We start from the raw sequence: 26,846 nt of genomic DNA, 5'->3' as shown, positions 1-26,846 counted from the left end.
CAACCGGGTAAACAGCTGCTGCTTTGATGATGCGAACGCAAATAATATAATATGAACACAGTCCAGCGGGGGCAATCGAACTCGGATTCGGTTCAGGCAATTGAACCAAATGTGAAAGCACCCTAAGAAACTAGGGGCAACCCTTTTGGACAATGCGCATGGCACACCGACCTCTTTTTACGTTGTTAAACTAGCAGAAGAGGAATCGGACACGTCCTAAGTGCATCTGTGCCATGCGCTTCAGACCATGCACTCAGATACGACCCAAAGTTATAGTAGTTTAGGTTTATAGTTAGGATAATGCAAAAAAAAAAAAAAAACTATTTTAAATTTTTATATGAAATATATAGTTTTCAAAACATTACTCTAAAACTAAGAGAAAATCTAAGCCATAAATCTAAAGTTGTATTCCAAATTTGCAGATGATATCAAAAAATTAGCTTTCAGTAAGATTTTGTTGGGTGCAGTACCAAACGTTTCCACTAGATACATTTCTGCCATTTTTGTGACTTTTTTTCAGAACTATTGAACCTTTTTGAATCATATCCATGATTTTTTTCCTTTACCAAGTTACATACCATTCCGATTAAAAAAAGAAAAAAAAAGAAAAGAAAAATTCAGTCAAAGATGATCGAAGTGCACCAGTAATTTGAGTATGTAATTTAATGAGCAAACAAAAGTAGTCTCATTTAATCTCTCTGAGTCTTGTTTTTATTTTGAAGTTCATTAATAAAAAGATCAGTAAACCATTCGATTTGTCCAGTCTTCTCTATATGATATAACATGTTTTTTTTTCTTCTTGGCCCTGACTACAAACACATCTTCATCTAGACTAACTGTTCATGGCAGCTGGCTAAAAACAGAAATATAAAATCATTTTAGAAAACTCATCATCCGTTTCCCCCCTTATTTCAATTGAACGTGGTTGCAAAATATATTTTAAGGTTAATAGTGATAAAAATACATATATACATTAAGAAAAAACGTTGCCAGAACAGAGTAAATGCAACACATCTGAACATAGAATGATTCTCTATATAACATTAGTTATGTAACGTTGCATGTATTGAGTTCGCAGAAAACGTACAATCATACTACAACTTTTTTTTTGCGTCATGAATACACAATTAGCATGAGGTGGCTGGACAATGCCATCCACAAAACACAACTCATTTGAACTATGACCATTTATAAATCTTTTTCATAAATAAAAGGCTACGTCATCTTAAACCACATCATTCATAAATAAAAGACACAGAAATCCCCTTAACATTGAGCAAAAGTGGATTGGTCAAACATGTCCTTAATGAATGTAGAAGTCTAATTTGTGTTGTGTAGTACTATTAGTATAACTAAACATTTCACCTCGTTTCTGACCTTTATTCAAATGTAATACACTACCCTCAAGTATTTTTTTCTTTTCCCAGGATACTGCAATATGGCCAGTATGATAAAAAAAATCTAAACTAAAAATCAATTTGAATTCACAAATATTTGTTGCACCCGACAAATCCAAGACACAAATGTGAATTCAAAAAGTTTTCTCTAAAACTCCATAATGTCAATAGCACCAGTTATGTGAATAAAAGACTTATTACTCTCATAAAGACATGGAATAATGAACTATTTTAGGTGGCCATTTCAAAGTCGATTAAAATGAAGCAGTTTAACTTTTCATTTGCATGATAAATCAATAAAATATAAATACGGAGAAAGCGGCTGAAATGGACACTGCGGTGCACGGCCCAACACTTAAAACCGTTGTAACACTTCACTAAACGGTTTTAATTCATTTTGTCAGACTGTTGACCCTGATCTACCCGGACACACAAGTAAAGTTCCTTATTCATTTCACATGAATTATTTAGGATTAATATTGTGGAGCTGTTTCATGAAATGGCAAGATACAAAAATGCATGTATAGGGATTTATTTCATTTTTTAAAGGCATATCACGAATGGCCAGGTAAGATGAAATTAATTAAAAAGTGTTTCAAACCTCATTTCAACTACCACGTCTAAAACCTGTACTTCAGCCCAGTCAAAGATTCTTCATGGCTACACTAACACCGGGTGTGGTTATGTTTAGGTTTCCCAAAACCTATTTTTCCACTTATGAAATGTAATGAAGCGCACAAACACACACACGGCACGCACGCACGCACACACACACACACACACACACAAACAAACAAACAGGTAAGAGATCTGAGCCTGAGGTGAAGAATTTCTGAACAGTGAGACCACCTGACATGACGGCATTCATCTCATCTTGACGCTTTTGCTTGGCTAAACAGGTCATTAATGTTAGTAAATGTCATCGCTTCAGGAAGTACTTATCATTGTATCTTGTACCTCCAGAGGCAGCTATTGATTTTACTGCAGTCATGAAGGTCAGTGGATGAAACTGTGCTATGGTTTATGTCGTCCCTTTGCTCACATAGGTCTTGCTGAAACTTGTAGAGGTTCTCTGAGGGCGCTTTATTCAGAATATGCACAAACTGGCTTTGATCACTGCTGTCATAATGCGTGAAACTTGTGGAAAAATAAAGAACCGCCGCTTCAACGCTCAGTATGTCGCTCCAAATTCTTCTCTGGACCCAAAATGAAGGAAAAGGTAAAAAAATTTGGCATCCATGCTTTGGTCACAAAATACTGACATGTATGATTTGCTGTTTATTACTGATCCCAGTCGCACCACCCTGACAGCTTCTGTCGATACACACACACACACGCGCACGCACGCACGCACGCACCCACACAGACACACAGAGATAAAGGTAGGTTTGTTGTAGTTCTGGCATCGAGAAACCTCACAATGTAGTCCCATATTCGAGGTTCCCGACTGGAATATAAATTAGCGGAACGTGAGCGGCAAGTTGGGCCGGAAAAGTTCCTTCAGCCCTTTAGAGAACATGTTCTACAGCACAGCTGCTGCAGAACCTTCCTCTGGCACAGATTGTTCTTTTTCACTAGCACACAGAAACTTCCCTCAGCCCACGATTCTTCATTTGCTTTCCAGAGAGCAGGAAGAGGAGAGAGGAGCAGAAACACAGCGCGCGATCGGGCAGCAGAGAGGAAATTATGCAGATCGTAGCAAGGCGATAGGTGACAGGCAAATGTCGTTTTGTTGGGTTTATTTTATTTTTTTGAATCCAGTTGATTGTTCGACGGAGGAGGATATCCAGGTGTGATTGGAATCCAGGGTGAAAAGATTTGAAGGAAAGATCATCGGGAAGAAAAGGAGAACAAACATTTAGAAAGTGATCAAAAAAATCATTTTTAGTGTCACAGGTTGACAGAGTAACTTTATTTTCCTTTGCTAGAAAAAACACACATTATTCTCCACTGTAAAAATGTAGCCCATATTGAACTCAAGGTTCCCAAAAAGCACTTGGGTCATCAAGAATACTTTGAGAATAAACTGGCCTAAAATATTGAGCACATCTCATGACACCGGACACATTTCACCTCAAAATCTGAAGAAAGTCATTTTTATTAAAGTATAATTTGGTAATTTATATGAATACATTTTTATATTTATTCATTTTTACATTGTAAAGTATTTATGCATCATGATATTCATTGTATGTGAATATAAATTTAAAAAAAAAATCATCATGGGAAATAACTACTTTTAAAAAGTTTGGGTGCATTAATGCATTAAATCGATCAAACATTAAAAATATATATTTCAAACATATGCTGTTCTTGTATATGATGTTCTATTCATTAAAGAATCCTGAAAAAAAAAATCACAATTACATATTAAAAATATTAGGAATCACATCTATTTTCAACATTAATAATAATAATAAATGTTTCTTGAGCAGCAAATCAGCATATTAGAATGATTTATAAAGGATAATGTGACACTGAAGACTGGAATAATGATGCTGAATTTGCAATATTTCTGAATATTACTTAATATTATTAATATAGCTTTTATTATTGTTAAAAAAACCCATTAAATTAATCCACCTTGGTCAGCATAACTTCTGTACTCAGTATTTAAACATTATGACATGCTGTAAAACATCCACACGCACACTAATAAAAATTTGGAGATAAATGTGCTTAAATAGGGTAAAAAAAAATTGGTGTTCGCACGCATTAAGTGTCTTTTTATTTTGGGGTGAAATGTGACCTGGACATGTCTTTCCAAAAAGGCAATATCAGAAAAACTAAAATCAGCAAACCATGATTTAACCCCATGCAAAAGCTAAAATATTTTATTGTAAAAAAAAAAAAAAAAAAATTCAGAGGAAAGAAAACACGAAATGAAGGGGCTAGCCGAAAGCTAAACACGGATGAATCTACAGTACTCACCATCTTTGCAGATGGTGCTGATGACACACACACCATTTTCCAGGTTATAGCCGTTCACGCAAGTGCTGCAGTTCCTCTCCCCCGGCCCTGCGCAGATGTAGCAGGTGGGATCACACCTGGAGGCACAATCACAGCCGAGATGTGTCAAATGCATCATTACCGCTTTAAAATGTAAACACCTTCTCAGATGTCAAATTCAGCAGTGAAGTACTGACTTTTGACAGGACTTTTGGACATCTCCGTTGTCTGTCGTTTGTTCCGCCAAGTAATATCCCACGCTGCAGCTGGAGACGCAACGCCACTCCTCAAAGTAATAGCCCGGAGCACACTCATTACACGCTTCTATGCCAGTTCCTGAGAACACGAACAGAATACCATCATGTCGTTCCTCAAAAAGCAGACCGCAAACAATTTGGAATCCCCTTTGGAATGTACACACTTAGAAAAACTCTTCCTGAAAGGCAATTGGCAATAGTGTATTGGTTAAAAACACAAATAACTTGTGACTTTAAGAAACAAATCTTGCAAGGCACATATCATTAGGGATGGAAGCCAATCCCAGAAAGAAACAATTCTCTGATTTTGAGGCGTTTTGTCTCCCATTTCTGCCACATAAGAAAAAAAATTGATTAAGTTAAAACTGACATTATGGTTGTCAAACGTACCAGTACTACCGGTGTTGTGCCGAATTTCTACCCTGTCAGATTATTACCCCCCTCGTTGAAGTCGCTACCTGATTGCCTAATCCTAACCCCACCCCTAATCCTAACCCCTCCCCCACACCTAAACCTACCAAAACTATGAGGGTAACAATCTGGCAGGGGGTCAGAATTCAGCACAACGACTTACCAGTCGGTACTTAAAAAAAGAAAGAAGAAAAAAATAGATGTTGACTGTACCACTGCATTTCTGCAGTGCCGGTAGTACCGTGCACAAGGTAAATTCGCTACCCGCTGATAGAAGCTGCTTTCAAACGCTCTTATTCGTGTTTGAGGCCCTGTTAACGCGCTTTGGTCGGATCACGACGAGTAGACAAGGGAGACACATACCCGTTTACACCTGGTGTCTCTTTTGTCCACTTTCAACCACTTCTGTCCTGATTTCTTCGAGGGGAGGGTCTATGGGCGGATAAATGTATGGGTTTTTTCAAATCTTTCGATCTACTGGAAAAAATAAAAGTATACAATTTACATATGAACGCACCCAGAGACGATGGAAAAACACACGGAGAGCAGCAGCTTTCAATTCTGTTCTGACAGCTGCAAGATCACGGCGAACACGGTGAGTGCGTGTTAGAAAACATGAATGGTGAGAGAACATCGTGCTTGGTACGTGTTCATCTTCAAACCAAATTTGGGTCTCCAGCCGACAAAGTTTAAATCCCGCCTGGCTAGCACGCTTTCCCATAATGTTTACGCGAATTCGACCAATGCATTTTCGACTACCTCTGTAAGTGGTCGAAAGTGGACAAGCTCAAAACTTTTTACACCCCGTTTACACCTATACTTAGTGTCGTCCACTTGTGATCTGATCGATCGAAATGCATCTTAATACTAGATGCAAACAGTCAAAGGTTTCTATTTACAGCGTGTTTTAAAAAGCGTTGAGCATTGTAGCCAACAACAATCATATCTGAATGCAATGGCCTAGGTTTAAGCGCTTTGAGTACCCAGAAAAGCGTTATATAAATGTACTAAATAAAAATCCAAAACTGACATAATAAACTGACGTTATGAAATAAGTCAAAATTATTATATAGTACTAAAGTCATAATTGTGAGATTAAAAAGTTTTTCAATCCCATCATTTCAATTTACGTAAATTTTGTCATAAACAGTAATAATCTCATAATCTCACCTTTTATCTCAATGAATGTCAATTTTGATTTCTCTCATAATTAGTAGACTTAGGCTCTCGTAATTTTTACATTTTGTATCAAATATGACCGTCATAATTTGCAAAAGCTGATTTTTTTTTCTTATGTGGCAAAAATGGGCTTCCACAAACCTGAGAGTCGACTCTAAAAGGTCCATTAAGACGATGTTCATTACTTAAAGATAATCTGAAACATGATACGCATCATAAGTGAACACATGAATATATATGCACTGTTGTTAAAATCTGGTACAGAATCAGAGCTAACAACAGTAATTGTGTTGGATGAACTATATTCAGAAGCTAAGCACTGGTTGTTCTGCAAAGCCTTAGTAATTATCTGCAATTTCTGGACACTGGAGGGAACAGTACAGACGTAACCGTTTCAGAAGGCACTTCACAGCCTTGTTAAGTCTAGAACTTAAAAATGACATCATACTGTGCATTATTTTTTATGCCCACAATGATTATGGCCACTCATCATTTTTAGATGCAAAATTGCTAACCAAAAGGGGCACATATGCATCACAAAAAATATAATATGGAAAACAAAGACTACTGGAAAGTTATATTTTATTAATTACATTTAAGTGAAAGGTTGCAATCAAATCCTATTGTAAACCTAAATGGGGAATAAAGTCCTTTAAATAAATGTACAGTGTATACCTGCACAGGTGGCACAAGTCGAATGGCACTTTTCACATGCCCGTCGGTGTCCATTATAATAGGTGCCAGGTTCACAGCTCAGCTGGCACTTATTTCCCTGTAGACTAGCAGGAAAAGACAGACAGAAGCAAAGAAAGAGGGAGAGACAGATAGAAAGAGAGAATTACTCAAAGGGGTTCAATGCTGAGGCTCTTACACTTCCAAAGGGGGCGCCAGAGCATATAATGGGAAAAAAAAGAGTAAATTTACAAGTAAAAACAAATAAAAAGTCATTAAAATTAATATTACCATAAATAATAATAATGATAATAACCTAAATTGACCGTATTTTTATTTAATTAACTTACTATAATTTCTATTTAAGAACCAGGATTTCCAAGGTCCTGGAAAACCTGGATATATGCAGACATTTTAAAGGTTTTCTAGACCTGGAAACCGAACTCTAACATATTTTATTGTTTAGAAATTGCTATTGAATAAAAAATAAATAAAAAATAAAAATACAATTAAAATGACTAGAGAAGTCATGCACAGGAATTTTATTTGTTTAATTATTTATAATTTTATTGAATTATTTTTTTTAAATCTCATAATACATATATATATCCTATGTATGTATGTATGTATGTATGTATGTATGTATGTATGTATGTATGTATGTATGTATGTATGTATGTATGTATGTATGTATGTATGTATGTATGTATGTATGTATGTATGTATGTATGTATGTATGTATGTATGTATGTATGTATGTATGTATGTATGTATGTATGTATGTATGTATGTATATATATATATAAAATATATATATATATTATTTAAATAAAAATACGGTCAATTTAGGTTATTATCATTATTATTATTTATGGTCATATTAATTTTAATATATATATATATATAGCTATTCTTTTCTCCATAGGGAAGGCTCACTGTATAAACTTAAACAACTGCAGAAGACTAATAAAGTTTTCCCCAAAAATGAATGACTAGCCATATAAATAATTACAAAGACAGTAATTGCAACCTTAAACTGCGGCCAGAAAAAAGTATCTCATCTGCACTCTAGCTCTGCAATCCTGTTTCATACCTACTATAGTCTAAACAAGTCTGAAAAGATCAACAACAATGGATTAAAGTCCAAATGTGTGGGTGAAAAACATTTACGTATATTCAGAGAATATTTCAAAACCATTCACAGAACAGCTGCTGCTTATTACGCCAGATTTTGTGCCATGACCCGTTTTTCTTTTCCCTCTCCATTTTCCACATCTCTCTCTCTCTTTATCTAATGCCAGAGTGGAGTAGGAAAAGCCCAAGTAAAATCGTTCACTAGAGACAGTATTTCAACATACATCTGAACTCAAGAGCTTGACAAAGTCTAACGGTATGTTTCCAGTGATAATTTACGGTCTAGCCAGTGTGACCTTACCTTGACAGCTCTCAACGTATATCTAGGAAAATATCATTAATAATGGGAGTCCAAGATTCCAACTATATTTCAGTCCAAATCTGAAATCCCTAGGTGGTGGAATATTGTATTTGCAACAGGCTGAATGTGGGGAATTACCTGAGACCAATTTGGCATTCCGTGCAGATGTTCACAGAGGTGCATTTCTTGCAGTTCTCACTACATTTCCGGCACATGGTGTAGTCTGTGGGAGAACAGTCATAGAAGTTCTCAAATTCAACAATTCATCTTGAGCCAATCAGCATGTACAGTAAGTTTTTCAGGAGTGAGATGACATGTGAATGGACTTGCCAAGGTCCAGGTAGAAGCCGTCAGGACAGGAGCTGATGCAGTTGTTGGCTCCTTCCATCAGGTACAGACCCGGGCGGCAGGTGGAACACTGATCGCTGCGACTGCCGATGCAAGACTCGCACAGCGGAGAGCACTTCTTACAGCGCTTCTTATCGTCCCGGAAAAACCCAGACGGACACTCGGGTACACACGTCCTGAGAGACAGACAGGCGGAGGTGGAAAGAGAAAGGGAGAGAGACAGACACAGACAGGAAGAGCCACATGAGACCAGAAAAATCAACATCTGGCAGTCGTGAGGAAAGACTTTCACCAGGAAACAAAGGCAAAAGTCAGGGTCTGAGAAAGACATCAGCTCCAGATGTGAGCACGGCTTGTGTAACTTGGGATCCCGGAGAAAACAAAATCTATAAATGTAAATCAAACACGTGCACACACATAGATAGACGCAGACACACAGCTGTTGCCAGCATGTGCTTTGGTGTTTTTATAGGAGTTAATTAATCTTTTGACTCAAAGTTAAATAATTTTCAATAATAAAAGGAATATTTTCAGTAAAAAAAAAAACTTTCAGCAAACCTTTTAAAAACTCTCAATTCTTTAGTTTCTTCACATTCAAAGTTACTTCAGTTTTAAATAATAATAAAAAAGCAGCACTGCTAACAGAAAAAATAGTTTGCCAAGTGGGTCAATGACAAACAAGAGTGTACAGTACAAGAGAAAAGGAAAAATCTAGTTCAAAACACAAGTGCCAAGTTCTTAGAAATGTGTATTCATGTCTGTGTATAGAAAAGTGTATTCATGTCTGTTTCATACACTAGCGTTCAAAAGTTTGGCATCTGTAAGATTCTCGTATGCTCACCAAGGCCGCATTTATTTGGTGAAAAATATACCAAAAACAGTAATATTGTTAAATATTATTACAATTTCAACTGTTTTCCATTTTAATACCATTTAAAAGGATCTATTACTCCAGTCTTCTGCATAACATGATTCAGAAATCATTCTAATATGCGGATTTGCTGCTCAAGAAACATTATTATCAATGTTGATTTCAGTTGTGTTGCTTATTATTGTGGAAACAGTAATACCTTTTTTTCCCAGGATACTTAGATGAATAGACATTTTAAATATATATTCTGAACCAATTTAATGCACCCTTGCTGAATAAAAGTATTAATTTCTTTATCTTACTGACCCTCAACTTTTGAATGGTAGTGGTTTAAAAAAAGAAAAGAAAAGTAATTTAATGACTCTAAAAAAAAAAGGTCATAATACATTTTAATCATGTAAATAAATGTTAAGTAAATACATAGTTTTTTTCATTGGGTTTCCGGATCCATTTTTGCTAGTTTAACGATGGGGAAAATGGTCGGCACGCCAGGCGCATGGTCCAAAAGGGTTGTCCCTATTCTCTTATTAAGTCATGGGCGTGTTTTGGGCGTAAAGTGCAATAAACCAATCAGAGTCTCATCTCCCATTCCCTTTAAAAGCCAGTTGCACGTGTGCCATGGCGGATTTGCGAGCGGAAAAACTAAACGCTTCTCCAGAGAGGAATCCTTTTATTTTTAATATTTAAAAATGTTTGTGTGCTGCTGCTAAGAAGACCTTGTGTGTCTAATAAGCAGAGTGTACGCACGTTGTGGACCCGCCAATAGGCGCATATCTAACAAGCCCTTTAAATAACATAACACAAAAAATACTACACTATTGACTTTATACCAGGTTTTTGTTGGTCAATGGCGCAGTCGTTTTAAGTTGCCTCAAAATAGCAACGCGCCAACAATGCGCCTGAACACACCTAGTTTCAGACCAGCACGCCCATGGGTGCACAAATGGGAGCAAATGCATTTGCAAACAATGTGGCGCAGGACGTGAAAATGATAATGTGAATAATGTGAAAAGCTGTATATACCTGGTGTTGTTCTTAAACTTGAGGAAGTAGTGGAGACAGGTGATGCACTGCTGGGGGCCTGGCCCTTCACAGCCGTTCTCACCACACTCAGGGTGGCAGGAGCCTTATGTAGGAACACAGAAACTGATGAGTTGAGCTCTGAGAGCTTCCACAGATAGTCAGTGATGTACAATATAATTAGAAAGAAAAAGCACTTACCAACATACTCCTCACTGTACTCGTCATCAGGATGAGGCTCCACCAATGAGCGAGGCTTGTCACTTCGGAATGAGTACGGATGCACGGAGGTACCATAAAGTACCAGAGACCACTCTTTCAGCTTGCCTGGAACAAATTACAGTCCGTATGCAATGAAATTAAGCCCTCAATTTATAAAAGTAATATTTTCCAGCCTTCCCAATTGGAAATTGTGGTTTACTAGTATCTCAGTATCAATAATGAATCAAAAGAAATAGGAAAAGACTGATTAAATGAAAGTAGGACTGCCAATAAAATCAATACATCAATGATCTTTATATACGTGTGTGTGTGTGTGTGTGTGTGTGTGTGTGTGTGTGTGTGTGGGGGTGTGTGGGGGTGTGTGTGAGATTTGTGAGGACACAAATTTGTATAATGACATGGGTATTACACTGGTATTACAACGTAAACATGGTTTCATATGTCCTCATATTTCAAATAGCTTTAAAAACATACTAAACAAAATGCAAATGCAGAATGTTTTCTGTGATGGGTAGGTTTAGGGGTAGTGTAGGAGGATAGAATGTACAGTTTGTACAGTATAAAAACCATTACGTCTATGGAATGTCCTCATGATGTAGTTGCACCAACATTCATCAATTTATCACAAATCTGCACTAAATCAGTTATAATAAAATGTTGCTATATAAAGAATAACTTTAATATAACTTTTGTTAAACATTACATCCTTAGGCAAACGCATTACAAACATGAATCTCACACATCAATTAATTAACTTGAATGCCTCAGGTCTCACTACTGAAAGGTGCATATATATAATCATTTAGCAGACGCTTTTATCCGAAATAATTTTTTTAAATAAATAAATAATATATATATATAAATAGATATACAGAATAGAATAGTAAGGTTAGCATTAATAGGGTTAGTATTAACGGTTAGTATTAATGGGTCAAGTGTTGACGAAAAAGATGTATCTTTAGTCGTTTCTTGAAAAAGAAGCAGCTCGGGTTGAGTTAGGCAGGTCATTCCACCAGCTTAGTACAGTCAAGGTAAAGGTCCGTGAAAGTGATTTTGTGCCTCTTTGGGGTGGCACCACAAGGCGCCGTTCACTTGCAGAACACAAGCTTCTGGAGGGCACATAAGTCAACAACAATCATATATATTATATAATATAAAATAATATATGTATTTATATATTTATATATATATATATTATATATATATATATATATATATATATATATATATATATATATATATATATATATATATATATATATATTTATACATTAGGGCTCTCAATATTTATGCATTAACGCATGTAAATAATAAAAAAATCCTTAACTTGTTTAAATAATTTAACGCAAATAAATTACTGAAGCATGCGTCATTGCGATGCAAAATTGCGTCATTAATGTAATTTATGTCATGCAGTTAGAAGATCTTAGAAATACGGAGTTTATCACACAGAGCATCTACAATGGCACAAGCACTTGTAACCCTGGTAAGGGTATTCTAATTTCTATTCTAACCCTTTAACCCGATTTTGCTTCTCTGTTTGCGATCACATAATTTTAAGCCGCTACACTTCCCATTGCTGTATGGCCAGATGATATGCAAACCATGTACGTAGTATGCACGTCAGTTTTGATGGATGCAAATTGTAATTAAGGAAAAAAAGATTGCGGTGACGTACAGGAGTCGTACAGTAAGCACGCTTGAGTATGTTACTATTGATGTGCAAAAAAAAAAAAAAATGCGCACAAGATGGACTGGTCACACATTGTATTTATACACCGGTACATTTCAGTAAATTCACATTGTTTCCACACAGATTCAGGATAACACTCGCTGCGTTTCACCTACAGGTATGCAATTCGGTACATGCATGTAACAGCCCAACACCTACAAAAAAGTCCCTGGGTGCTGGGGATCTGAAAACCCAGCAGGAAGTGAGACATTTCGAATTTTCTCTGCAAAATTTCCAGACTTTGTACTTTAACAAACTCCTCCTAGAGATTTAATCAGATCAATATCATATTTGGTCAGTCTTATCTAAAGGCCTTGGCGATGTTAAATTGCGAAAATATTGAGTTTTTGCAGAAGGGTGTGTCCGTGGTGGCCTGACAAAGTTCAACCCCACAAAATAATCCCCCCTCCACCAAACTTTACCCTTAGCACACTGCCGTCAGGCAAGTACCATTCTCCTGGCAACTGCCAAACACAGACTCATCCATCGGATTGCCAGACAGAGAAGCGTGATTCGTCACTCCAGAGAACACGTCTCCACTGCTCAAGAGACCAGTGGCGGCGTGCTTTACGCCACTGCATTCGATGCTTTGCATTGCACTTGGTTATGTAAGGCTTGGATACACCTGCTCGGCCATGGAAACACATTCCATGAAGCTCTCTACTCACGGTTCTTGAGCTAATCTGAAGGCCACATGAAGTTTGGAGGTCTGTAGCTATTGACTCTGCAGAAAGTTCTGCGCACTGTGCGCCTTAGCATATGCTGACCCCGCTCTGGGATTTTATGTGGCCTACCACTTTGTGGCTGATTTGCGATTGTTCCCAATTGCTTCCACTTTGTTATAATACCACTAACAGTTGACCGTGGAATATTTAGTAGTGAGGAAACTTCACAAATGGACTTATTGCACAGGAGGCAACCTATCACGGTACCACGCTTGAATTCACTGAGCTCCTGAGAGCGACCCATTCTTTCACAAATGTTTGTAGAAGCAGTCTACATGACTAAGTGCTTGATTTTATACACCTGTGGCCATGGAAGTGATTGGTACACCTGAATTCAATGATTTGGAGGGGTGTCCCAATACCTTTGGCAATATAGTGTACATAAAAATTTACATAATCACAATACGCATATCACAATGGCTTATGATAACAATGATTTTAATACTTCTAAAGATTATGAAGAGTCCAAGATTTGGATTGATGTTTGAATAATGTTATTAGGTGCAATAAGTGAAGTACTCAAGCTCACAGGAAGACGCCTCTTGGACGTCGCATAATCCCGATTTCAGTTCTCTTCCGCTGCTTATATGGCCAAATACACAAAATTCTGTCAAAATGCTCACCTTGGTGAGTGAGTAAACAGAAAGCACGCGTGTAATCATATTTTGGATCAGTGACTTAAAGTGACAGCAGCCTAATAAACCCATTTCCGTCTGTGTGCATAATGTCAAACAACAATAAACAAAGAGAAAATCACTCACTGCTCTTGACGGAATAACTTGTGTAGCTTTAAAAAGAATCAGTGCATATTTAATTCATACAGTGAAGACTAAGCAGTGTTTTATTTTTAAATTTGATTATTCAATTTCTGTTGTTAAATAAACCGAATGAAGGTCATTAAAATGACACTTACTTTTTATGTAATACTACAGTAAAACACTATTGTTCACTTTCAGAAGTTGTAGGGATGCTTTCTTCTAACAAAAAGAATGTTAAACATGTATGTTGGTTATATTTAAATATTTACATTTATTATACACACTTAAAGCATTATCATATTGCATTTCGCATTATTTAACATGTTATCGCATATTGCATATCAATATCAATATCATGCAGCCCTACAGAAGTTTTGTAAGAATCACCCTTCAATCTGATAGTTTACTTTGCTGGATATAGCAAATGATAACAAAAAAAGAAATGCGTTAAACAAAATAAATCATTTATGCTTAATTCCCCGATAAGTATGCAATTAATTGCACAAAAGGGGTGTGATTAATCGTGATTCAATTTTCTATCTATTGTTTCCTAACTGTGTAAGACCAAATGGTGTTTTCAAAATGGCTGAAGTAACAGATAGTGTGTTTTGTACCGAGAAACTACCTGGTGCTTTCTGGCTCCGGAGTTGGGAAGGAGAGTCATAGATCTCTAGTATCCAGTCTCCAGCAGCTTTCTCACCCCAGCAGTGAGTTGTCATGAATTCCCAGTTCTTAAAGCCCTCCATTGAGTGATCAAACAGCCTGAAATAACAGTAAGTAGACGCTACATCACAGCACAAAATGCACTTAATAAAATACTTGACAAAAAAAAAATTAGAACTATTCAGTGGAAACTGGGATCTCTTCCCCTGAAATCACCAGAGAGAAAGAACGAACCAGAATATGCAGGCATTCTTGATCAATGTACTCATGTACTCATGTATTTGTGCAGTCTGTATTTTGTACCTGTTGGCAAGCAGCTGTGACTTTGTCCCTGATGGTGAGGTTAGGTTGATTGACAGGTCTCCTCGTCGCGGGTGCGTAATTGTTATACGTACAACCACATGCTCCAGATAAATAACATGATGGTTTGCATTATCTGTGCAGCCTGTTGCCTTGTACACGGAACGTACAACATGCTCTGGACGGATGGTTCTATAGGAAGGAAATTGTTTTATTTGAGCATTTACTATATACTATAACATTTACTATACTGTCTCATGTAAAAGAGCTGTTGAATTATGGATACCTGATTTGTTTGTCAGCATTTTCCACACAGATGTGCTGTGGGGGAACCTGTTTCCAGCGTTCTGCCTCTTTCACCATGGCCTCCGCATCCATCAGCCCAAAGCCATACAGGTGACTGACTGTAAGAATATGTACAACTTAACTGTTCAACAAAAAAATAACAATATGTACACAGATTTAGAGTTATGAAGACCAAAATTACCATCAATCATGATGCAGATTGCTGTTTTAAAGGGGAAAATTTATTGATCAGCATAGTCTGGAAAACCCAGAAGACTGAGCATACTCAGAAGGACATGAAAGCTTGTTTCTACCACAGAATAAAAAATAAAAAGGTAATTGTGACTTCTTATCTTACAATTCTGACTTTTTTTCCTTGCAATTGCGAGTTTACATCTTGCAATTTGCAAGATATAAACGCAATTCGGAGTTATAAAGTCAGAATTGCAAGATATAAATGCAATTGAGCGTTAAGAATTGAGTGAAAGGCGCAATTGCAAGTTATAAAGTCAGAATCGCGAGATATAAATGAAATTGAGTGTTATAAAGTAAAAATTGTGTGACAAAGTCGCAATTGCATGTTATAAAGTCAGATTTGCATGATATACATTCGTAATTGCGAATTAAAGTCAATTGCGTGATATAAACGCAATTGTGTTATAAAGTCAGAATTGCATGATATAAATTCGCACTTGCGTGTTATAAAGTAAGAGTTGTTTTTGACAAAGTCAGAATTGCATGTTATAAAGTCAGAATTGCATAATATAAATTTGCAGTTGCAAGTTATAAAATCAGAATTGCGTGATAAAAATGTGCAATTGCACGTTAAATTCAGAAGTGCATTATATAAATTTGCAAGTCTCTTTTTTCTCTGAATTGGACTTTATAACTCGCAATATGTGAGTTTATATCTCACAATTCTGAGAAAAGAATTCTGTATTGCAAGATGTAAACTCGCAATTGTGAGAAGAAAAAAAAAGTGTCACAATTTTCTTTTAAATTGTTTTATTCCGTGGCTGAAACAAGCTTTCATAAAAGTGTCACTACTATCTAGGGGTTAAAACAAGACGTTCTTGAAAGAATATAAAAAGGCTGTTACCATTATAACCAGCTGCATTGGTTTTCCAATCAGGAGCGCTGAGATGGCCAGCACGAGACGTCTTCACTATAATGTGTTGTACATCTCGCCACGTCAGGAAAGGACTGCAACAGAGAGGCAAAAATCAGACAGTGATGGACAGTCACATCTACGTGAATAAAAGCAGTACTAAAGAATATCGCCAAACTAGTTTAAGGTGCTTTCACCCCCTTCCCTCACTGGTCTCTGAACGTTTGGGTCCGAGCTGCTGTACGCTTGCGTCATAAAGCTGCAGCCGCGTACCAATGTTGCTAGGTAATGGCTATGAAGGAGAAGACGCCAAAATTGTGTCTATCTAGTGCAAAAGTATGGGAAATGTTCCAAAGAAAGCGGGCTGTCCTCTGAAATCAGAAATGATTTATCTACTTGCAATGCGCCAAGGGGAGTGAGCATACACAGACATACACACACATGAACATTCATCAATAGCGATTCACTTCCGCAATTTCATATCAGAAGCGAACCAAACCAGAGGTTTTTTTTTTTATAGCGGACTCGGGTAGTAGTCAGAAAACAGTTCACATCATCCAAAAGAACTGAACTCTGGTCAAGCGAACCCGGGTGGACACCAAAAGTGCTAGTGTGAAAGCAGCCTTAAATCTAAAATGCTCAAAACGTTCTATTACAATCCAAAGAATTGCACTGGCCAAAGTTTTCAGCTGTAGTTTGAAAAGTCTCATTGGCTAGCTTTCTGGTTGAAGCATTCGTTCCCATAATTCACCATACACAGTGGGATCAGACATCAAACCCAAGAGAGATGAATGCCATGTGTCCCTGAATATCCCCCCAAAATATTAAAACAGTCTAACTCCATTGTGCTGGGAATATACAGTCACATGGCAGCCATATGTCAGGGTTTTCCTCAATTTCCTGTGTGAAATCAGACACAGTTGAAACTTACGGAAAGCATGCCGATCGCTACATGGTGTTCAGAATCCCACCATTTTAAAGTTGCAAGGATTTGCCTTGCTCTTTTGAAATAGGGGATTGATGTTCTACGGAAACACTCCATCATTGACAACACAAAGCTCCATCACCAGTCCACCAAAACAGTTACGGAAATTAAGCAGCAAAAACTGGTGATTTCCCCATGTGTCATAGTCTGACGTCACAGCCATGAACACAAGTGATGCACTGAAATTAAATTGCCAAACACCAAAGTTCAAGTTTTCATTTAGCTGGAAAATTAAATGAAAACAAAAATAAAGTTTGAGTGAATAACTGGATAACTGGGTAATTTCATTATTTTTTGTAATGGCTGACATGTTTACCTTTTGTAGATTATCCACATTATGGGCACAGAATACACTTGTTGCATTTAATTAATGTCAAAGATTGTAGTCAGAAAGATTCACAAGTTGTATTCACAAGTTGAAAGTCACCACAATGTCATAATTATAAGTGGTAAACTGGATTTCTGAGTTTGGGGCATGTCAATCAGAAAACATGGTGGTCGATGCAATGGATGCAGCGTTTGTAGTTAACGATACATTTGTTGTAATGCATGCAATTATTTATTTGATTGTACTTTACTTTAAATGGCCTTTGTTGCTGTGTAATTATACAATTAAGTACTGAGTAATATTAATTAACATGTACTTACAATAGGGTTAGGAGTAGGGTTTGGTTTAAGGTTAGTTGCTTACAATTATGTATAATTTATTATCTTTGTACATGTAACGTGTAGCAAAGACTGTAAAATAAAGTGTTACCAATTGTTTTTTTTAAATGTACAATAAAACAACATTATTGTACAATTACGATTATAGAATTCGGTTTACAGCACCTTCGTAATTGAATAATTGAAGTAAAAACACATCCAATGCACATTTTCATCATTTAAGTGATTTGAACACACTAGGGGCCATATTTACTAACAGTTTGCACCAGTGCAAACCCTCTAAAAAACTACTGTCAGGATTTACTAAAGACACACAGTGAAAAATTAGCACTGAAAAGACATGGACACAGTTGTTTTTGCAGCTAAATGTGTATATTTATTTGTAGGAGTTTCCCTTTCAGATGCAAAATTTATAAGAGGATCAAGGTGATTTACTAAGGTTTGCGTTCGTCAATTTACTGGTATTTGCACCATTATTTACTGCCCCAAAAGCATGTCTTAAAGGGGGGGGGGAACACTCAGTTTCAGTCAGTCTCATGTCAATCTTGAGTACCTATAGAGTAGCACTGCATCCTGCATATCTCCGAAAAGTCTTTATTTTTATTATAATTATAAAAGAAAGATGCGCTGTTCCGAGTCTTTCCGGAAAAAGCCGTGCGGCTGGGGGCGTATCGTGTGGGCGGAGCTAAAGAATGTCGAGCGCGCGCCGCTGTTACTGTGTTGAGTGCGTCTGAAAGCTGAGTCATCCCTAAAAGCGGGGAAAAACTTTATTCAACATAAAAAATGGCTTTTAATCAGATACAGCCATACATCTATGATCCGGAATCAGACCCAGAGGCTGAAGTTGAACAGGAGCAGCAGCAAAAACGACTAGAGCAGGACGTCGACTATGTGGTATAAGTTACACTAACTATATAATATGTTTAGCGGCTTGTGTTATTTAGAACACCATGTCAAGCGCGAGTGTTACAATGTGTGTGTGTGTGTGTGTGTGTGTGTGTGTATGTGTGTGTGTGTTTACGCGTGGTTTGTGAAGACATGATTTGTAGTAAGCAGACTGGTTTTGCGCGTCAGGCTAGTGTTTACATAGAAAGACATGGAATAGTAGCGCATTTGAATGAAGAACCGCGCTTATTTAGTTCAACATATTTCCCCATTCTTTGTGTATTGTTGTTTGGAGTGCTTTTACAATACACAAACATACACATATAGTGGCCAGCTAAACAAATGTACACACACTATACATCGCATGCTCCATTGATCAATACGTGATCATGTTTGGGCTACTTGATGGGCATAGGCAAAAACAGACATTTGAAGCAGTCAAACCTGCGGTTCCAACGTTGGGACCTTTATCGTTGGGACCGCTCCATCCTTCAGTATTAGGCGATCTGAAAATCCGGCGTCGAACTGGGCCTTGTTTATAAAACAATCGGCACCGAAATGCAGGGAACAGACATAAATATTTGCGCAACTCAGTTGTTGATCCGGAAAAGCAAATTCCATCTGTACGAGCCAGCGCTTTGATGGGCGTAGCCTATTGCTTTCACGCTCTCTCTCTCTCTCGCGCGCGCTCTTCCGGTAGAATTGTCCGTACGGCCCATACAAGGAAATTCCACCCTGTTGACGTCAAGCGGACCCATGATCGAAAAAAACTTTCCGAAACTTATGACTAACAGGAAGTACTAATTTTGGCAAAGAAATACTCCCATCAAACGTCCACCTTAGCTTATGAAACGGTGTCCATGTTTAGCATGGGAATCCAAGTCTTTAACAGTGCCAAAAGATCAGCATGCATGAAACAGCATTTCACCCCCCCTTTAAACCAGACACTAATTTGCACTGCTCTTGGTAGATTGCGTTAGTCATTATGGAAATGATCTGGGTGCGTCTGTGTTCTTTAATTTGCATGTCGTCAGTACAGCACAAGCTGAACTTTTCACTCCCATAGGTGCTTTTGTGGTATTGTCCTCTCAGGCTAATTTGCCCCGTTTAGTAAATCTGGCAATAGACGTCATAATTACGATTTCCCAACTCAAACTTTACTTGAATGCATCAACAAACACATTCAAAACACGTCAGGAGCGCCAATTAACCATCCCGGTTTCAGTCAATGATATCGGCAATCCAAAACCCTTTCACCCCAAACCATAAATGAATGTATGCTATTTTGGCGCATTATCTTGGCATTAACCTTATCAGTTGCCTACTTTTCTATGCATCACTAATGAGCACATATTCATATGACCACCCATTTCTATCATTTCACATGTAAAGTTGTTGGTAATAACATAGATCATTTACATACAATTGTCTGTAGGTAGTACAGTGGGGGGAAAAAAGTGTTAAAATCAGAGGATCAGTGAAAGGGTGAAACTGGATATCTGATAAGGGTAACCGATAAGAGTGTATAGTATGACCCCTTCATTTAATCATTTAGTAGACGCTTTTATCCAAAGTGACTTACACATGAGGAGAGCAATAGAAGCAAAACCATCTCTTTAACCTAGCATACAGTGGTTAAGATGCTAATTCCACTGACGTGGCATGGAGAGAAAAAAAATTACAAAATCAGACCTTTTCTAACTAAACAGCTGTTAGAGAATTAAGAGCATAGAGTAGGGTTTGGTGAGGAGTTAGCGGCTTACTTTGCTTCCAGAGCAAGAGCAATGATCCCTGCCGCCATCGGAGCTGATGCTGATGTTCCAGTGTGACTGTCTGTGCAGCGTTGCCTCAGATCTGTTGTGATCTAACAGGAGAGACAAAAATATCCTAATTATTATTGTGTATTGTGTTACCATGTGTTTAAGTTGTGAATAAAATTAACATGTAATCACTGGCTTCCAGTAATGGCCATACACGAGTCTAGTTCCATGAGTTACCGTAAAACACCAGTCATGAATTAGAAGACTAAAACAAGAATTTTTAAAAGAGAAATGTCGAAGGAACTTGAGTTTGTTGCCGAGCCTTATTTGTTTGTGCGGCGTGAGGCATGTAATATCACCTATTTCACCTTATTCACAACTTGGGGACACTAAATATTCAACTATATTACTGATCTGCCAGCATTGACGTGACACTATATGATAATTGAACTGAGCTGGATGACATCACTGTTTTCTCCAGAGCGGCTGCCAAAGAGTCATTTTTATTTGTTAAATACACTTCAACATACTGCAGCACTTACTGATAATGAAATGTGCTATAAATGTGCCATTGTGCTACACTTAGAAGTAAATTACCATCACTTTGAGGCATTTGTGATTCAGCAGAATGGACTCAGATACTGTGTCTGCATCAGTTTGAAGTTTGTGAGGTTTGTGTAATAAAATCGTTTAAATATATTAAAGAGTTTTGATTGAGGCTATTTGGATCAACTAAATGAGACTCTAATTTCAGCTGTGGGACACCTGTGTGTTGGATTTCAGATTTTATTCAGGTCTAAACATTTTTACGCTACGTCCGACATCAACATCGTGCCAGTTTTGCTTTTTTTTGTAGGTTGAATACGGAAGGTGGTCCGCCGCAAGCTAGATATTTGACTTTATAACATATTAAATATGGATATTATTCTTACACAAACCCATCAATTCGCTTCAGAAGGCCTTTATTAACCCCCGGAGCCATGTGGATTACTTTTATAATGGATGGATGCACTTTTTTGGGCTTCAAATTTTGGGCTGCCATTTACTGCCATTATATAGCTTGGAAGAGCCAGGACATTTTTTTTATACAACTTCAAATTGTATTCATTTGAAAGAAGAATGTCATATACACCTAAGATGGCTTGAGGGTGAGTAAATTATGGGATACTTAAAAATTTTTGGTGAACTATCCCTTTAAGAAGATTTATGATATGCATTAGACTAGGATGGGTTTAAAGGGCCCTCTATAAAAATATAAGTGACTGATTATGCACAAGCATAATCTAGTAATGGACTAAATTGAGAAAACTGAGATTCTGTGAATTAACATCTCAGCTGAATTAACTGAAACCTGCAGAAGACAACAAAGAGAAGTGCTAATGTCTGTAACACTGGGCCTCAGAAAGTAAAAATGTATTGCGAAAGGAGTTTGAACGCCAATGTGGAATTTCACACGTCACTCTGAGACAAGCTGAGAGACAAGGAAGAACTGTCGGTCTGTAACTCTCAGAGGAGTGTGTAAAAGTGTGTGTGGGCTGTGTAAACCACAGTGGTTAACACCAGGGCGGTCCAGGGCTCCAGACTAACTTTTTTCACTAGGAGCACAGTGGCCCCCAACTGAAAATTTTAGGGGCACAACCAGAAATTTTAGGGGCGCACACCGTAAATCAACATGCTAACCAAATCTACTAATTTCCACTGTTTTACTAATAGGGATCGGTATCGTTAAGGTTTTAATGGTATTACTACTCTTACCGATACTGCTTATCGTTCCGGTACTTTAACAGTATTCTTACCGGTTCTTTTTATTATACTTTATATATTTTTTTTATAAAAAAAACAAAACATAATTAAGAACATAATTAACATGGCTTTATAATCTGAAAAGTAAAATATCTATAGCAAAAGAAACCGCAAAGTTTGAACAAAAATATAAAACATCTATTTGTAAATGGACCAGTGTGCAGGCATTCGGAAGGTCTGCTAACATTAATATTACTTAGAAAGAACAAACCTACAAAGAAATCTAATAAAGCAATGCAATGTAAAATAACACTGCATAGTTTTCACTGTATAAATTGATAGATTAATGCTTATAAAAGCTAAAGTTATTCATTCAAGAGATGTGGATATTATCTTTTTGCCTTTTGTTCGTTTTGAATTAATGGCTCAATCGTCAGCAGGTTTATTAGATGCTGCCCCTTTAAGACCGATCAATGTAGAACTAATAGCCTAATATCAAATTCTCCTATTTCTCCAAACTATTTACGCCCATTTAAGATATAAACTGTTAAAATAACTACTCTCCAATCCGGTCATTTTGACACCGGCTATTTGTTGTTTATTTGATGGTTTAGACGCGCACACGAAGCCTACAATATAATGTGCAAATCGGTCAATTTCGCAGCACACACACATAAACCGCCTTGAAGTTGGAAACAGCGTCTCTTGCGCGTATTATTGTGCATTTAATAGCTCTTTATTATCAAACACGTCCCGCAGTTTAGCAACAGTAGAGACTGCAGTTTACAACAATCACTGAATCTGACGTTTAGTTTAGGTTTAAGGAGAAATGACAGCGCAGGGCTGTGAAGGGAAGGATGAGCTCGACGGAACACGGCTATAGGAATAGTTTTACCTCATATCATCTTTTTATAATTATTGAAAGCCAAAATCGAAAATAAAATTAGATTAATATCACAGCACATCCCTAAAGGTTAAGAAGACTAAACTTTTGTGTAGTTCTCTTGGCCATCGTCACTCATTAAAGCTGACTGTGGTGTTGCGTTCGCTGTAGCTCCACGTGACAGTGCTCGCTCGCTTTCTCTCTCTTCTGGATTGCGAATGGCAAAAATGCATCAGGAACAAATGGTTTAATATTATCTCATATAGAAACGGCTGGCAAAGATAGAATTTGCCAGACATAACGTCTATCAATTATAATTAGTAAGTGTATTTTCTTAATTTCTCCAGTACCGACAGCAGGCAAATTTACTGGTCGCACATGTGCGACTGGATGTAAAATTCAGTCGCACACTCTCAAATTTTAGTCGCAAAATGCGACCATTTAGTCGCACTCTGGAGCCCTGCGGTCTCATGACACAGTGACCAACAAAGCAGATCAAACACATGGCCAAAGAAATACATGAAAATGCATTAGTCAAGTCAAGTCACCTTCATTTATATAGCGCTTTTTACAATAAAGATTGTTTCAAAGCAGCTTTATAGTGATAATAGGAAATTAATGGAAGATATTAAATGCAAGAGTTTGTGCTGTACATCAGCTCTAGAAAAAGGTTATTGTCCAGCTAAAGTAAGTTTTTGATTGCTTAATTTCCGTTGTAAAATATCATTAGTTATTTACTTTGGGGCCACTTACATAACACCATTTTCAACCAAAATAGAAAACACTTCCGGCCGCTCATTTGCATGTCAACAGTGTTTTGTGGCTTTAGAGATTGCAAACTTGAAACAGGTTTTTTACTGGCATCATCCTCATGTAAACTTGAAAAAAACCTGAATTTGTGAGAATGTAGTTGAAAGTGTATATATTCCATGTACATTTTTAGTATTATTTACATACTATTATAGCAATTATTCTTATTTCAAATGTGCTTTTATTATTAATATTCAGCTCTCATGCTTTTTTGTACTATTGTGTGATGTGCTTTTGTCATTTTATTTTTAATAAGAATGAATTTAAATTAAGCATAAATTAAGTTTTTCATCAAATATTTATATATGTATATGTACATAAGCTTTATTTAAATAAATTATATTTAATACTTTTAATTTTAGTTAACAACAACAATATTGCTTTTACTACTAAAAATGAATTCGAAATTTTATTCAGATAACGGGATCAGGACGATATAATCTTCAGGCATTAGATTTACAGTCCTGGTCAGAATTATTGGCACCCTTGGTAAACAAGAACAAAGAAGTCTGTGAAATATGCATTGTTAATAATTTTGATTAAGAATCTTTTAGCGGTCTCGACTAAAACACACAACATAATTCTCCCTGGTTAGGATGCGGTTCAATTCTAGTAAACTAGAAACACGGTGACTTTAAAGCTAATCCAGTAGCATGCCTGTTTTATAAAAACTGTGTCTACTAGTTGCAGTTTTATGCATCATTTTAGTAACTTACGATTTTGCGGTCGTAATTCTCTCCACTACTGTAGGTGGTGGTGAGGGTTGAGGAGCACTCTTCCAGATACCAGGGCTTGCGGCCGCTCTCTGCCGTGCTGCTGATGGATATTGTGTAGATGCTGTTGGTGTAGCCGTCACATGAACAGTGATCACGACTCCGACCACCATTTCCTGATGCCCAAACAAAGATTGAGCCCCGTCCCTTCCTGCCCTGTGAGCAAAAAACAAAAGTGAACATGTTTTGTTAAATGTGAAATAGGTGCTATTTCAAAGACTTATTGCAGGAACATCCCCAGGAACAGCCTGGGCTTTATGATCAAGGAAACAATGGTGATCATGGCTGCGGGGATCTATTTTCACAAAAAAGTATACATTCAATGTAATTTTTCATTATTCATATTTCAAAAGATCTTTTATTATTAATTTTCAGCTTTCATGCTTTTTAATTTTACTAAGTTTTAGTAATTGTGTGATGTGCTTGTCATTTTTAGGAGTTTTTTATTTTTAATTAGCATGAATTTAAATTAAGTTTTCATTCCGTTTTTAAGCTTTATTTAAATAAAATGATATTAAGTACTTTTCATTTTAGTTAACAACAACAATATTGGTTAAATTTACTGCTAAAAATTCATTCGAAAGGTTCATTGTATTCAGATAACGGGATCAGGACGAGGCATTAATATCCTCCAGCCTTGTCTAATGAGTTGGAGGACAGTAGTACCTGATGTCTAAGAGTCTCACATACCAGAAACATGCCTAAACCGCTCCAAACACACCTTTGGCACAGGATACATGCCAATTACTGACTGCGATTCGTGACTCAGGGAAGATAAACTAAAATCACGTTCTAAAGTTCAGTGCCGTAGCAGGTGGTAGGGTGTGACAAGGAAAGGAAAACACCCTAGGTGGGCCAGACTGCTGAAGAGACATGACAGGTGACCTGAAAATTACACTTCCTGATTTATGAACTCCACATCATATGGAAAAAGACACTTTTACTTGCAGGAAAAGTATAACACACTTTTCATATGAACTTTACGTGAACTTGTACATGCAGAGATTGTTTTTACCAATCTGATGCCGTTTTCAAAGGCCTGTCTGGCAAGGGAAGCGGGCCCATCCACGGTCTTGCCATCATCATCTGGACCCCAGCTGGCACTGTAAATATCTATGTGTTGAGGGTGTAGACTCAGTGATTTGGCCTCTACCATGTCTGTCACATCTCCGTCCAACATGCGGACACCTGCAGGACAAACCGAAAGAAAACCTTATACAAAACACTGAAGATCATTAATACTTTAATACTTTCACAAGTCACAGTTATTTTGAACTTTCTTTTAATTAAAGTGAAAATAAAAATATAAATCAGCACTGATAATAAGAAGTAATGTTCAAATCAGCATATTAGAATGGTTTCTGAAGGATCATGTGACTATTCACAGAAATAAATCATTTAAAATTGTAATAATATTACTGTTTTTACTGTAGATCTGATCAAATAGTGAGCACACTGAGTATAAAAATTAGCACAAAAAAAATGAACGACTTTATTCAACAATTTCTTCTAGCCAGTGTCAGACTCTTACACTGCTGACGCAGCGCTTCCTAGTTCTACGGCAGAACGACTCTTGCGCATGCGTCGTGGTGTCCACATGAACAGCGTCGGCCAAAGGAAAGCCGGCATTCTGGAACAGCGGTAAGAGTCTGACACAGGCTAGAAGAAATTTTTGAATATTTTGTTTGTTTTTGCACACAAAAAGTATGCTCGTCGCTTCATAATATTAATGGTAAACCACTGGAATCACATGGATGATTTTAACGATGTCTTTACTACCTTTCTTTTACAATTAACCTTTCTTACAATTAATCCGCAAATCACATGCATGCCGAACTGTAGGGCCTGGTCCGTACAGACCTATCAACTATACACATACTAATTTGTGTCATTTCATAGTTTTGGTGATTTAACTATTCCGTTGTACTGCATGTTTTTGTGTGAGAATGAACAAAAGGCAGATTTCCCAGGTACAGTAGTGGGTCTAAATCAGACAGTACCCATGAGCT

General features: G+C 37.1%; 1 protein-coding gene across 3 annotated transcripts in view; it reads right to left on the bottom strand.

Annotated features, from left to right (window-relative positions):
• Positions 1 to 646: 646 nt before the first annotated feature.
• The window catches only part of pcsk5b (proprotein convertase subtilisin/kexin type 5b), a 42,473-nt gene continuing 16,273 nt past the window's right edge, over positions 647 to 26,846 (bottom strand). Inside the window, exons 7-21 of one of the 3 annotated variants that reach the window (XM_079828216.1) lie at positions 25,853 to 26,025; positions 24,781 to 24,993; positions 20,632 to 20,732; positions 16,324 to 16,427; positions 15,226 to 15,343; positions 14,943 to 15,131; positions 14,602 to 14,738; positions 10,741 to 10,866; positions 10,543 to 10,645; positions 8,631 to 8,824; positions 8,439 to 8,523; positions 6,869 to 6,972; positions 4,544 to 4,682; positions 4,329 to 4,444; positions 647 to 3,004 (exon numbers count right to left, since the gene is read on the bottom strand). In XM_079828216.1, the coding sequence (XP_079684342.1) occupies positions 2,898 to 3,004; positions 4,329 to 4,444; positions 4,544 to 4,682; positions 6,869 to 6,972; positions 8,439 to 8,523; positions 8,631 to 8,824; positions 10,543 to 10,645; positions 10,741 to 10,866; positions 14,602 to 14,738; positions 14,943 to 15,131; positions 15,226 to 15,343; positions 16,324 to 16,427; positions 20,632 to 20,732; positions 24,781 to 24,993; positions 25,853 to 26,025 (2,009 nt within the window). In that variant the 3' untranslated portion in view covers positions 647 to 2,897. Of the gene's footprint in view, positions 3,014 to 3,283; positions 3,742 to 4,328; positions 4,445 to 4,543; positions 4,683 to 6,868; positions 6,973 to 8,438; positions 8,524 to 8,630; positions 8,825 to 10,542; positions 10,646 to 10,740; positions 10,867 to 14,601; positions 14,739 to 14,942; positions 15,132 to 15,225; positions 15,344 to 16,323; positions 16,428 to 20,631; positions 20,733 to 24,780; positions 24,994 to 25,852; positions 26,026 to 26,846 lie in introns of those variants that run through there. The other 2 variants (XM_079828215.1, XM_079828217.1) reach the window with 2 other exon arrangements.

Source organism: Gobio gobio (assembly GCF_949357685.1).
Source record: "Gobio gobio genome assembly, chromosome: 10".
In the NCBI taxonomy this organism is placed as follows: Eukaryota; Metazoa; Chordata; class Actinopteri; order Cypriniformes; family Gobionidae; genus Gobio; species Gobio gobio.
Note: the sequence above shows the minus strand (reverse complement) of the source record. Positions and strands in the feature narration are given on the sequence as shown.